This window comes from Callorhinus ursinus, unplaced genomic scaffold (genome assembly GCF_003265705.2).
Source record: "Callorhinus ursinus isolate GAN/ISIS: 27379988/994484 unplaced genomic scaffold, GSC_fseal_2.0 scaffold10, whole genome shotgun sequence".
Taxonomy (NCBI): domain Eukaryota; kingdom Metazoa; phylum Chordata; class Mammalia; order Carnivora; family Otariidae; genus Callorhinus; species Callorhinus ursinus.
This window is the reverse complement of record NW_027397072.1, coordinates 49,675,559-49,688,953: the sequence shown is the minus strand read 5'-3', so window position 1 is coordinate 49,688,953 and position 13,395 is coordinate 49,675,559. Positions and strand designations below refer to the sequence as shown.

At 49.5% G+C, this 13,395-nt stretch overlaps 1 protein-coding gene across 3 annotated transcripts in view; it reads right to left on the bottom strand.

Moving 5' to 3' along the window:
• SLC4A5 (solute carrier family 4 member 5) overlaps positions 1 to 13,395 on the bottom strand; it is a 103,143-nt gene that overhangs the window by 7,451 nt on the left and 82,297 nt on the right. For all 3 annotated transcript variants that reach the window (XM_073897513.1, XM_073897514.1, XM_073897515.1), the window contains 6 exons: positions 10,916 to 11,029; positions 9,475 to 9,636; positions 8,507 to 8,685; positions 7,196 to 7,268; positions 2,159 to 2,227; positions 1,313 to 1,486 (listed from right to left, as the gene is read on the bottom strand). In XM_073897513.1, the coding sequence (XP_073753614.1) occupies positions 1,313 to 1,486; positions 2,159 to 2,227; positions 7,196 to 7,268; positions 8,507 to 8,685; positions 9,475 to 9,636; positions 10,916 to 11,029 (771 nt within the window). The remainder of the gene's footprint in view (positions 1 to 1,312; positions 1,487 to 2,158; positions 2,228 to 7,195; positions 7,269 to 8,506; positions 8,686 to 9,474; positions 9,637 to 10,915; positions 11,030 to 13,395) is intronic.

Below are 13,395 nucleotides of genomic sequence, written 5' to 3'. Positions count from 1 at the left end.
AGGATTAAATACTGGCCTTTTAAAAAATTCAATGGGCCCAGGGTAACTAGTTATAAATATTGCCCCTTCACTACCAAGAACTGGCCACTAAATGAGGTCAGGGAGAAAACCAGCCAGCTGGATTTAACTCTGGTTCCTCACTGACCTGCTTCTTGGGAGCAAGTAGAGCTTGAGAGCTGGACAGACCTGGGTTTTAAAAATCCTGGCTCTGAAAACAAATTAGTGGTTGCTAGGGGTAGGGGTGGGAAGAGGAGGCACTGTCTGCATAGAAATGGCAGGGGGTGGGGGGGTGCCTGGCTGGCTCAATCGGTTAAGTGTCCGACTCTTGATTTCCGCCCAGGTGGTGAGATCGAGCCCCCTGTCGGGCTCTGTGCTAGGCATGGAGCCTGCTTAAGATTCTCTCTCTGTCCCTCTCCTACTTGCTCCTGTTGTCGCACATGCGCATGCACGCTCTTTCTCAAAAAAAAAAAAAAAAAAAAAAGAAATGGCACGAGGGTATTTTAGGCATGATGGAACTGTTCTGTATCATGACTGTGGTTGTGGAACCACTAATCTGTGCATTTGTCCAAACTCACAGAACCACAGAGTGAATTTTACTGCATGTAAATTAAAAAAATCAGTAGGGGGAGGGTATGGATCTTGGCTCAGCTCCTTCTGGTTGTGTGGGTTGGGTCACTCACACATGCCCTCTGAGCCTCAGTTTCCTCACCTGTAAAACAGGGTTAGTAGTAGTACTTTAAGGCTGCTGTGGATTAAATGAAACAGCACCCCTTGTTATCGCTAAACCCGATGAGGGCCCTACTGGGGAGGATTCATTTCCCTTTCCTTAGAGTGGTGGTTCTCAACCTTGACTGCACATTTATGCCCACCTACAGACTTATTACAGACACCAATGCCTGGGTTTCCCCAAGAGATACTGATTTAATTGATCTGGGGTGAGGCCTGAGCACACAGTTTTAAAAAGCTCCCAAGTGATTCTAATGGTTCCCCAGGGTTGAGAATCCCAGGTGGGCACATTTCAAATCCTACCTCTGTGTACTCACTTTGGCCCCCAGTCCAGCACTGCAGGCTTTGGGGCCCACCCAGGGCTTTCCCGAAGTATTAACCCACAGGCTCCCACACCATCCCCCTGCACTGCCCCCCTCTCCCCGCTCTATCTGGCCTGGACTCACGACCCGAATCTTGTTCTGTTCTGTGCTTGCTTCTGTGACCCTGAGAGAGTCAGGCCATCTGCGACTGCAGACCTCCCCCCTAGAGACGCCTGCCCAGGCCCCACCGGCCAAGCAGGATGGAGAGCCCGCGCCCACCTTACCATGACGGGGAAGATGATGGCGGCCATCGTGGACTTGAGGATCCAGAGCACCGCCAGGCAGAGTATCTGCACCAGTGTGAAGAGGTGGATCCGGCGCAAGGGCACGTGCCGCAGGAAGGCGTGGTCCGGCTGGTGCTTGGCCGGCATGAGGAAGAGCTTGCAGCGTTCCCAGAACTGGCAGAGAGCGCGAGGCTCAGCCAGCAGTGGGGACCCCGTGAGGGAGGTGGCCCTGCGGGGGGCTTGGGACTGCGGGAAAGAGTGATGCGGTGGGGTCTCATAGCAGGTAGCCCCTTGTCTGGACTAAGAATGCACAGGAGGGGGCCTGCAGGTCTAGGAGGACACAGAGGGAGCCCTTAGGGGAGGAGGCCTGAACCCTGCCTGCAGGGTACAGCCCTGGAGGCGGCCACAAAGGAACACTAACCCCCATTCAAGGAAAATGCAACTAATTGCAACACAAAGGCAGCAAAGACATCTGGTGTATCATGCTAAATAAAGAACAAAACAAAATGTTTTCTTCCGCTGGAGTTGCCTTAGAGAAGAAGAGAGATGTAGTGAAATGCTCATTGGAGTCAGCCCCATCAGGGTTGTGAATCCTGAGCCTGTTTCCTAGTCTGTAAAATAGGGATCATAGCACCTACTTATACAGATTTCATTACAGAACCCCTATGAAGGGCCTACTATAGTGATTTTACTTGATACACAGTAAATGGTAGTATCTTTATCACCATGATTCTCCCACTGAACTGCGGAAGCAAGCATTTGGGGTTTCGGTAATATGGCAGCAGATGTGGGGAGTTGACTCCAGTCAGATCAGCCTGGGGCTCGGTGGGGTGGGGAGAGCCTTACCTGGATGCCATTCAGGGAGGCCACGCCCATGTAGAGGAAGACTCCATACAGCACTGGCATGGGGATGTACTGAAATGAGAGAGGGAAGCAGAGCTTTCGACTGGGTCTCTGCCCAGGGCAGGCTGTTGGCCTCCCTGTTCTGTACGACAGCGTCTGCCAAGTCACAGAGGCAGCCTGGCCTGCCTTAGCTTTCCCCAAGCCATGAAGGAGCTGGATGTTTAGGGGAACTGAGCCTCTGAGAGTAGATCTGGAGCCAGTGTCGGTGGGAGGGCTGCCCTGCCCCCTTCGCTCTGGGCAGTGGCTCCCCCAGCCTGGCCGCCCTGCTTGCATCCCTGCTGAAGCCATTGGGTTTGAATGAAGACACAACTTCTGGAACATGGGAAAGCTGCATAGAAAGCCCCCTGCTTATTCTTGTCAGCTCCTTCCCCCTTCCAGCCCCAGCTGAAGACCCCCCACAAAGCTTCATTGCTCTGGGGACCTTTATTGAGCTGACCTCCATCAGCATAGAGTAGGTGCTGATTAAAAATTATACACCCTACACAATCGGATTAAAAAAAGAAGCAAAACAGATGTGTATAGATAAACCAACCACCACTAATTGCCAACTAACCGCTAATGATTTGGTGGGCATCTTTCCTTTCTGATCATGCTCACAGGTAGTTTGTTAGCTTTTTCAAAAATGGGACCATATCACTCATACTGTTCTACAATCATCATCATGACTCTTTAGAAGCCTTTTGATGTATTTCTCTACTGTCTAAGCTGTGTTTCTTTCTTTCTTTCTTTTTTTAAGATTTTATTTATTTGACAGAGAGAGATAGCGAGAGCAGGAACACAAGCAGGAGGAGTGGGAGAGGGAGAAGCAGGCTTCCCACCGAGCAGGGAGCCCGATGTGGGGCTCAATCCCAGGACCCTGGGATCGTGACCTGAGCCGAAGGCAGACGCTCAAAGACTGAGCCACCCAGGCGCCCCTCTAAGCTGTGTCTCTGCTTCTTTCATCCTGCCCCCCCCCTTTTTTTTGAGAATGTGCATGTGTGAGCGGTGGGGGAGGGGGGGCAGAGGGAGAAGGAGAGAGAGAGAATCTTAAGCAGACTCCATGCCATGCCCAGCATGGAGCCTGATGTGGGGCTCAATCTCACAACCCTGAGATCATGACAGGTGCCGAAATCAAGAATCGGACGCTCAACCGACTGAGCCACCCAGCAGCCCCTCCTCCTTCCCTTTATCTGCCCTTTCGGCTTGCCACTGTGAACAAGGCTCTGCCTCGATTCCAGGGTGGTCATGTTGGAACATGTGGGCAAATACTAAGTCCTGTGCTCAACTTTTAGATGCCACTTAGGATGTCCATAAATCCAACCAAATAACCTTTTTTAACATAAGTTATACTGGGTTCATTTTTTAAACACAAACCATGATTTGGACCCATATGCTGTAAACCTCAATCCAAGACATTTGATCTTAAAAAAGGGAAATATTGCAGCCTTCCCATATGGTTTGAAACTGAGACCACGAGAACAACTCATGGGGCTCAGAGAGGGGGCTTCTGATATGGCCAGGGGTACCCCTGAGGCAGAATGCTGAAATCCACAGTCCTGAAGAACAGTGGCAAGGTGCAAGCATAACATGAAACAAAACAGGACAACCCTTCATGGCTCGGGAAGGACAGGGGATCTGCAGAACTGAGTGGGTAAGGTGTTCGTGCCACCCGTCAGATACATGGCCATGTCATCCTCCAATGCCCTCAATTTGACAAGATAACCAAAGATTTGCAAATTGGTGGTGACAGGGCTGAAGATTATCACTGATCCTCTAGCAGTAAAAATCACTGTGTCTAAATCAGGGCAACCATCCATTGAGAGAAAGATTTCATCCCTTACGGCTCAAAGTGTGGTCTTTGGGCCAGCATTATTGGCATTGTCTGTGAGCTTGTTAAAAATGCAGAATTTTGGGTCCTACCCAGACCTACTGAATCAGTATCTTTTTTTACTAAGTTTTAATTCTAATTCCAGAATAGTTAACATACAGTGTTATATTAGTATCTTTAATAAGCATCCCAGGTGATTTTTTTCATAGATATATATTTTTTCACATATATACATACATATAAATTTTATATATATATAAATTGTATATACAAAAAATGTGTGTGTGTCTGTGTATATATACATATACATATATTTTTTTTTTGAGAGCCCAATGCAGGGCTTGAACTCATGACCCTGACATTAAGACCTGAGCTGAGATCAAGAGTTGGATCCTTAACCGATTGAGCCACCCGGGTGCCCCTCCGAGGTGATTTTTATACACATTAAAATTTGAGAGGCGCCTGGGTGGCTCAGTTGGTTAAGCGACTGCCTTCGGCTCAGGTCATGATCCTGGAGTCCCGGGATTGAGTCCCGCATCGGGCTCCCTGCTCAGCAGGGAGTCTGCTTCTCCCCCTGACCCTCTTCCCTCTTGTGCTCTCTCTCTCTCTCATTCTCTCTCTGCCAAATAAATAAATAAAATCTTTAAAAAAATCTTTAAAATTTGAGAAGCCTTAGAGAAGAATTCTACTGGAGGAATTGGACAAAGGTATAGTTAATAATTAATTTAGGAACATTGATAAAAATAAAAACACTAATAATTAGGATCCAATTTGTACCCTCTAAAATTTGTAGCACCAAAGAGATCTCTCCCCTGTTGGCTATATAAACAAGAATTAAAGATCCAAGGTGTCTGGGTGACTCAGTTATGTGTCCAACTCTTGATTTCGGCTCAGATCATGATCTTAGGGTCCTGGGACTGAGCCCTGCGAAGGGCTCCATGTTCAGCAGTGAGTCTGCTTGAGGATTCTCTCTCTTCCTCTCCCTCTGTTCCCCCCCAAATAAATAAATCTTAAAAAAATTAAAGATCTCAACTAATGTCTTAGGTAGACAGCTCTCCAATATAAGTTCTCTGAATCTGGTATGTACTCAGCTGTGCCTAATTTGACAGACGTGGGTAAACCTACCGTTGCAAAAAGTTAAATAAGCTGTTTGGAAAAAAATTTTTTTACAATGGATGGTTGTACTGACTCAGACACAGTGATTTTTACTGCTAGAAGATCAGTGATAATCTTCAGCCATCATCACCAATTTGCAAATCTTTGGTTATCTTGCCGAATTAGCACTAGTGTCAAAATTAGTACTGGTGTCAGCTAGTGATAATGCTTTAATCACTTAACTAAAACAATTTTGAAAGCCAATCTTTTTTTCTGTTGCTGTTGTTAGAAATGATTTTACTTTGCTTGGTTAAGATGGAAGACATCTGGATAGTTGTCAGGTTGTGATGGGGAAGGTCTGCCTCAAGGATACTTGAGCTCTCATTCCCAGGAGCAGTTTTGGGTGGATTCAGTCTCTGAAGAAGTATGTGCAAAGTTGTTGACTTCCTCTGAAAGCCTATCTTTATAAAAAGGTGTAAAAATATAAATTAAACAAATAAAATGAAAATATATACCTTATGTACTTTAATACAATCAAATAAGAAATCCTAAATCTTACGATCAATAAAAATCTAGACAGGTCTTCTCTGTTATAAAATTTATCAAATAGATTAATTGGTGGTGAATAAAATATATTTTTTCTACACTTATTATAAAAGAACATAGGTAGGATTTTTTTGGGGGGGTAGGATTTTTCAAATCATTTGTCATTGAATACAAAAGCAGTATCAGAGCCCTTGGAGCCATGTGGACTCATGGAAATTTTTCCATGATGGCCAGAGTAATAATTAACATTTCCCCATATCTGGCTTCAGAAGAGACCAAAGCTAGCAACGCTCTGATCACAAACTTCCAGGCTCCGGAACTGTAAGAAAGTAAGTGCTGTTGGAGCTGCCCAGTCTGGGCTATTGTATGCGGCAAATGAACACAACAGCTAAGTGGCTGAATTGGAGAGACGGAGAAACCTGAGCAGAAAGAGTATTCGGGGACGCCTACTCTGAATGTACCCTCATTTGATTTCATCTCTTCCATTTGGTCTGGAGGGATGTGAGCCAAAGGATCTTCAAACTGTATGGGGGGGAAAAAGTCAGTTTTGTGCCCAAGACATGCAAGACAGAGGAGCAGAGAACAGGGCACAGGAAAATCTCCAGAAACATTCTCCTCAGAAGTTTGAAACTTCAGAAAACAGGTGAGCGAAGAGATGTGTAGTGAGCCATAAACCACAATGTGGAGACACAACCAGCTCGGGAAGCTCCTGATCTAAGCAAGGATGGAACCTGGCCAAGGACGCCTGAGTGGCTCAGTCAGTTAAAAGTGTCTGCCTTCGGCTCAGGTCATGATCCCAGGGTCCTGGGCTCAAGTCCTGCATCAGGCTCCTTGCTCAGCGGGGAGCCTGCTTCTCCCTCTGCCTGCAGCTCTCCCTGCTTGTGAGCACTCTCGCACTCTCTCTGACAAATAAATAAATAAAATCTTAAAAAAAACACAACAGCAGATCTGTACTTCTGAAACAACGCAACATATTTTAAGAAAAAAGAAAAAGAAGAAGATAACAGGAGAGGAAGAAAAGGGGAGTATGTCAGAGGGGGAGACGAACCATGAGAGATGATGGACTCTGAAAAACAAACTGAGGGTTCTAGAGGGGAGGGGGGAAGGGGGATGGGTTAGCCTGGTGATGGGTATTGAGGAGGGCACGTTCTGCATGGAGCACTGGGTGTTATGAACAAACAATGAATCATGGAACACTGCACCAAAAACTAATGATGTAATATATGGTGATTAACATAACAATAAAAAAATTTAAAAAAAAAACCACAACAGGATGGAACTTGGCCAAGCTTTCTGAGGGAGGAGCATCTCCAGAAAGGGGAGGATGGACCGTGGGAGGAGTGGAAAGAGCAGTGAGAATGGCCTGGTGCTCATAAGCGATGCAATGTTCCAGAAAACAAGGACGGTGGTGAAACATCTCTTTGGGTCCTGCCTCTTTAGGGTCCACAGGGAGACCCTCTCCCCACCTCTGAGGCATCAGGCCAGTGCTTTCCTAGGTGGATGGCACCCTGGTGGAGGGTGCAGAGCCTCACCTTCAGGACAGGAGCCAGGAAGACGGAGATGCCCGTCAGGATGAAGACAATGGTGCCGGTCACTCTTTGTTCCCTGGCAGACAAGGGCACACGGTCAGGGTCGACTGGGAGAGGCCCCCTGACCATTCTAGCCCTCTGGCCCTCTGTGTGCACCTAATGGTTGTGTCCACGCCCTGGCCCTGCCCTGTTCCCCCCATTCCAAGAGAGTAAACCTGCTGCCTGAGGCCCAGCTGACCGGCACATGGGAAGAGAGGGAGCCTTGACTGAGGCAGCTGTAGGGGCGTTTGGGAGGCTGTCCAGTGCAGTGACTAATAGTAGAGGTGCTGCCACCAGACTGACCTGGGTGTGGCTCTGCCACTCAGTTGTGTGGCAGCAGGCGAGGCCCTAAATGTCTTCAGCCTCAGGAGAAGCAAGATAGTGGCAAGTGCCTTGGGAGTTGTGAGGATGAAATGGGTATGTGCACTGCTTAGGATCCCTGCCTTCAACTGCAGGAAGAGCCTTCGTCTGTGGGCATGACTAAGAGGAGTCAGAGCGAGGGGGCCCGGCTGCTGGCAGAGTGGGGGGGAGGGGCGGGAGAGTAGGTATGTTTTCCTGAATGCCCAGGTCCAGGCCCAATCCAGGTGCGAGCTGGGGGGCCAGGGGCAGATTGCTCAGGCCCAGTCCTCTGGGGCTCAGGAGTCCAGGAGGGGACCCTGCCTTGGCCAGAGAAGGTTCATCCGGCGCAGGCTGTGTAGCCCGGGTATCCCAAGGCAGTGAGGAAAAGCTCTCTGGACAGGCAGTGTCTGGTGTGGGCTCGCCTCGGAGGCCCTAAGAGGTAGGAGAGGCATGTGGCTGCCGATAACAGGTGGGGGAGCCGACACGGGCATGAAAGGAGGAGGAAGGCATGGAAGTGACAGGCCATGGGCCACGTCTAGGGAGTGGGAGTGGTCCTGGGCAGAGTCTCTGGAAGAATGGAGACTGGGGAGGAGGACCTGCACCCACAGGAGGGGTTGGGGGATGGTGGGGGCAGGGGGTCTGGAAGACGAGGAGACAAAGGGACAGGTGACAGGGGCTGTGGGGACATTGAGTAGCCCATGCAGGTAAGAGGTCAGTGTGCATGCGGGCCATGGTGGTGGACAGCTTGCAATTCATTACCAAAAAAGCACCACTTAGAACTGATTTTTTGTCTCCCTCCCTCTCCCTCAGGAATATCACTCCTACCCTTGCAGTTCCTGGGCTGTCGGATAACTTGACGGTGAGAAAAACCTGCTTCCCTTCCCCCAACCTAAACACCCCTGCTCAGGTGGTCCCCAGTCACCGCTCCCCACCTACCTGACCCCCAGGAACTGGGGCTGCTCCCCAGGGGCGCTGGTCTCCGTCTCCATCTTGAGGCTGTCGATGTGGGCGATGGAGATGACAGTGGCCGCCACATACCAGGGGAGCCCCGTGAAGGAGCAGAGGGCCATGAGAATGCCCACCCAGAGCAGGTCCAGATGGTAGCCAGCAGCCTTCTGCATGGGGCAGCGGGAGGGGAGGGCTGCCTGGGGAGTCTGCACCTGACCACCTGTTGGTCTTGGGCGGGGGGAGCGCAGACTCTCCCCAGAGCAGCCACTTTGTGGAACATGGCTAAAAGGCTCCCCTCGGCCTTCATTAGGTGCTCTTCGGGCGTCACCACCTGAGGCGCTCAGGCATCGCCAACCCCAGGGTTTGGTGAGCTAGGGAAGGGAGGTGTCTGGGTCTCGGACAGGTGCTGGGCTTGGGTCCTTGGGAAGAAGGGCTCCTACCAGTGGTGACAATACCTGTGCGATTCTTGAACGTGGAGTCTTGGCCAGGGCGGGCTCTAGACCAAGCTCAGAGTGGTCTAGATCGGTATGGGGGGAGGGCTGCCCGAATCTCCTCCAACCCAGAGGCAGGGAGGGGAGCTACAGGGACCAGAAAGGCTAAGGATTCTCCTCTGCCTCACGGTTCTGGGTCAAAGTCCCAGATTTTCTCGGACTCCCAAGTTCCTGGTCAGGAAGCACACACAGAGCTGGAAGGTCACTTTGGGAGAAGCAAGGAGCCTGTCCTAACGGCACCCTGGGCTTGGTCCTGGTCCTTGGATAATCACCCTGGCCCTGGTGGCCTTACCCACATCTGGAGGTCATATTTCCCCACACATGCACCAGAACTCTAATCTTCTGACCTCACATCTTGCTTTATAAATTGCCCCACACTTTGACAGAAGCACCATCTCCCTTCTTTGTTCCTTCTGACTCTGGGGGAAGAAAGAGGTTGGGCCCTGCTCCTAGCAGCCGCCTTACCCTCAGCTTGTTCTCCTTCCGGTTGACTATGACGGCGGTGATCTGCTGGTCCATGAAGATCAGGATGGTCACCAGCAGGGCAGGCAGGATGCTCGCCAGGTACACCCACCATGGGTTCTTCCCAAAGGGGGCCACGAACCAGCCTCGGTCAGGCCGTGTGGGCTGAGCGGAGCAAACGGAAACGGCCCTTTCCTCTCTCCCTTGTCCCAGTGCACTTGCTGCCCCGGGGCCCCACTCTCCCTGACATCCCACCACTCCCCACCTGGGGTGCTTTTTGAGTGCAATCTTTTCCCTTCAAGACATTAGGCACCTGCAACTGTAAAGAGACCACAGAGGCAGACAGACTCGGGAAGGGCATGGTATCTGCGGCGCTAAGATCATCAGCGGCAGCTGCCCTGGGGTTGATTGGGACCAGGGAGGTGCAGAGCCAGAGGCTGTAAGGAGAGATCTGGCAGTCATTAACTGCAACGTAACAAGAAGCAGGAACGAGGCCCAACAGGCAAGAATAAGGAATCTGATGGGCCCGGTGCCTGACGTTTCTGCCTCTCCTCTGAGTCACCTGTCCGGGAAGCATTACAGGATGGTTTGTAAAACACCGAACAGTAATTCAGACTTGCATATTAAGAACAAGGGATTATCTATGCAGGAGCTGGGCTGAAATCTATCTTTTGTTTTACTTAAGAGAAAGAGGCACTTTTTGTGTTCAAGCTACTTAAGAGAACCCTGAAGTAATCATGAGGAGGTCAAGCCCTCAAAGGCAGGGAGGGTGAGTTCTAGAACCTGTACCTCCACACCCAGTGTAGGTGGTTGGTGCTCCTTGTGAGGGAGCCGGGCCTGAGCTTAGCTACAAGCAAACAGCACCAACTCAGGAATGATGGAGAGTTCCTGCAGCAGTGATTCTCAAGCTTGGCAGGCCCTTTTGGGGGTGTGGGGGGGTGCTTATTAAAATGCAGAACTCTGGGCCCCATCCCCAGACTTCCTGATTCCACAGGTCTGGGGTGGGGCTGAGAAGATGCATTTCTAACAAGTTCTCAGGTGATGATATGATGATGTTAGTCTGGGGACCACACTTTGAGAATCAGTGTTCTAGGGGATCATTTTCAACAGACCCCAGATGACCCCACTTAAAGACTGCTGGAGCCAGGGGGTTGTAGCTCCATAAGTGGAAATCAGGGGGCTTCTGCTGGGCTGGAGGGGGGGTTTCAGCACCTTCTCCACTCCGTGACTCCACAGCAGGATTTCACTGTGAATATGTCCCCAACCTACCATCCCAAGGGACCACCCGCTGGGAGGCTGTGTGGAGGAAGGGTGGCGCATACCCAGAGAAACCCCCGGGTTGCTTGGCTGAGAGTCTATGGACATTTGATCGGCATAGAGGGGAAAGGAACTGCAGCTGGTGGGCAGGCAGGGCTAATGCCCAGAGCAGGGGCCAGGGGCAAACCTTGATGACACTGGGCACGTGCAGCTTGGGGGTCGCCAGGCCGAAGCAGGCATCGATTCCACAGAACAGCAGGATGGAGAAAATAATGGAAAAGTCGGCTATCAGGGCCCGGACCTGCAGGAAAGAGATGGGCAAGTGAGGGAAGCACCTGCCCTCCTCCTGGAGGGCTCAGTCCTCCCCTGGCAGCACGAGGAGCACGGGTAAGAACTTGGGCTTCAGTGTCAGCAGACCGAGGCTCAAATCCTGGCTCTGCCCTTGCCAGCTGTGCGACCCTGGAGAAGCAGGGCATCTCTTGGAGCCTCAGTTTCTTCGTCTGTAAAATGGACATAATGATAGCACCTACCTCATAGACATAAATAAGTGAGCTATGACACATTCAGAGGGCTTGGCATAGGTTAGTGAATGTGGGAATTGTTATTAGCCAGTGACTAATGGTGCCGCTGCTGAAAACATTTTCTGGTGTGACATACGGAACTGGGTCACCCGTAAAGGGTGGTTGGGGGCAAGGCTGAACTTAGATCTAAAGGAAATCCTACCTCCTGAAAATGTGTGGTGATGGCTGCACTGCCATCTGGGCTGGGAGGGAGGTCCTCGATTCTGCCGGGGACCCCTGTCTGCTCTCAGACCTTCTGTCCACTAGATGGCCTTCACCTCTTGCTCCTGTGTCTCAGGATGCCCATCCTTAGGCCAGGTTCCCCTGCCCTCCCCAGTCAACATCCACACTGCCGCCTTTTCTATATCTCTTCAAAGAGAGCAGGTTCCAGAGAACAACAGGGAAAGAAGTTAGGAAGGGCAGGGGCAGGTTATGGCACACTGAATGCATTCCCTGTACCCCTTACTCCCCTTTAAAATTGTTATTAAAATAACATATATAATTAATTAAAAACTCACATGGTGTAGAAAGCCGAGTTCCCCACCTCACCTTCCCTCACTCCGGATGTACCCCTATGTCTGCTTGATTTTAGTTGTTTTGGTGATTTCTTCCATGTCATTATCTAATATGCTATACTTTTTTTTTTAAGATTTTATTTATTTGAGAGAGAGAGAATGAGAGATAGCACGAGAGGGAAGAGGGTCAGAGGGAGAAGCAGACTCCCTGCCGAGCAGGGAGCCCCATGCGGGACTCGATCCCAGGACTCCAGGATCATGACCCGAGCCGAAGGCAGTCGCTTAACCAACTGAGCCACCCAGGCGCCCTAATATGCTATACTTTCATATTGTGATTTACTAAATTAAAGCATGATCTACTGATTAAGATTCGGCTTACTTGCACTGTCCCTCCTGCCCTTTCCTCAGTCCCAATCTTTGAGAGTTCTTTTTTCTTTCTTTCTTTCTTCTTTTTTCAAGATTTTGTCTATTTATTTGACAAAGAGAGACACAGTGAGAGAGGGAACACAAGCAGGGGGAGTGGGAGAGGGAGAAGCAGGCCTCCCATGGAGCAGGGAGCCTGATGCGGGGCTTGATCCCAGGACCCTGGGATGCTTAAAGACTGAGCCACCCAGGTGCCCCGAGAGTTATTTTCAAACTCTTTCTATGGGTTTCCTTTGTACTTTCAAGTTATACAGTGAAGCCTCTCTTTCTGCTGACTTTGCAATCACTCACATGCTCCGTCACATGAGGCTAGCTGCAGCCCTTCCCCCACCTCCCCTCCCCATCCTGTTGTCTGTGACCTTTCCCTGTGGATCTTTCCATTGTCAAAGCTGAGAACACTCACATTGTGTTCCATCAACACATGTCTTTTGTGGTTTATCTGTAACGTGATTCTCAAAGTTGAAAATCAGTAACTGCTTTATATTACTGTGATCAGGTAAGCCAAGCAGTGTGCAGGTTTACAGTTGTTTTCCTGCAGTATCCCCAGCATCCGGATCAAAAAGTTATTAAGTTAAACCATATGACTTTGCCATTTTTTGGTAGGGCGAAACAGTCCAATGTACTTCATTTCGTATGGTCTGACCTAACATAAAGATGAATATGATAAACAGCTGTGAACTCCCTGTACCTTAAGAAATGAAAATATACGCATTTAGTCAATGCCTCTGTGTGATCCAGTGGCATCCCTGTCCCTGCTCTCTAGAGAGATCCACTGCTCTGAATTTGGACTTTCTTCTTCCCATGAATGTCTTAATACTTTTACTAAATATGTATGTAGCCCTAAACAAAATATGGCATTGTTTTGCACGTTTTAAAATTTTACATAAATGGTTTCATATTATTTGCAACCTTCTGCAATTTGCTTTATTTGCTAACATTATGTTGGTGCTATTCTTCCTTTTGGATATAGTTGTAGTCTACATGTATATGAACTGCAGCTTAATGTATGATTGTTTCCCATTTGTTTCTTCATTCTCCTGTCGATAGATCAACTTAGATTGTTTTCATTGCTTTCCTCTTAGAATCAATGCTTCTGTGAATATTCTTGCACACATATGAGGATTTCCCTGGGGTGTATTCCTGGAAGTGGAAATGCCCATTGGAAAATC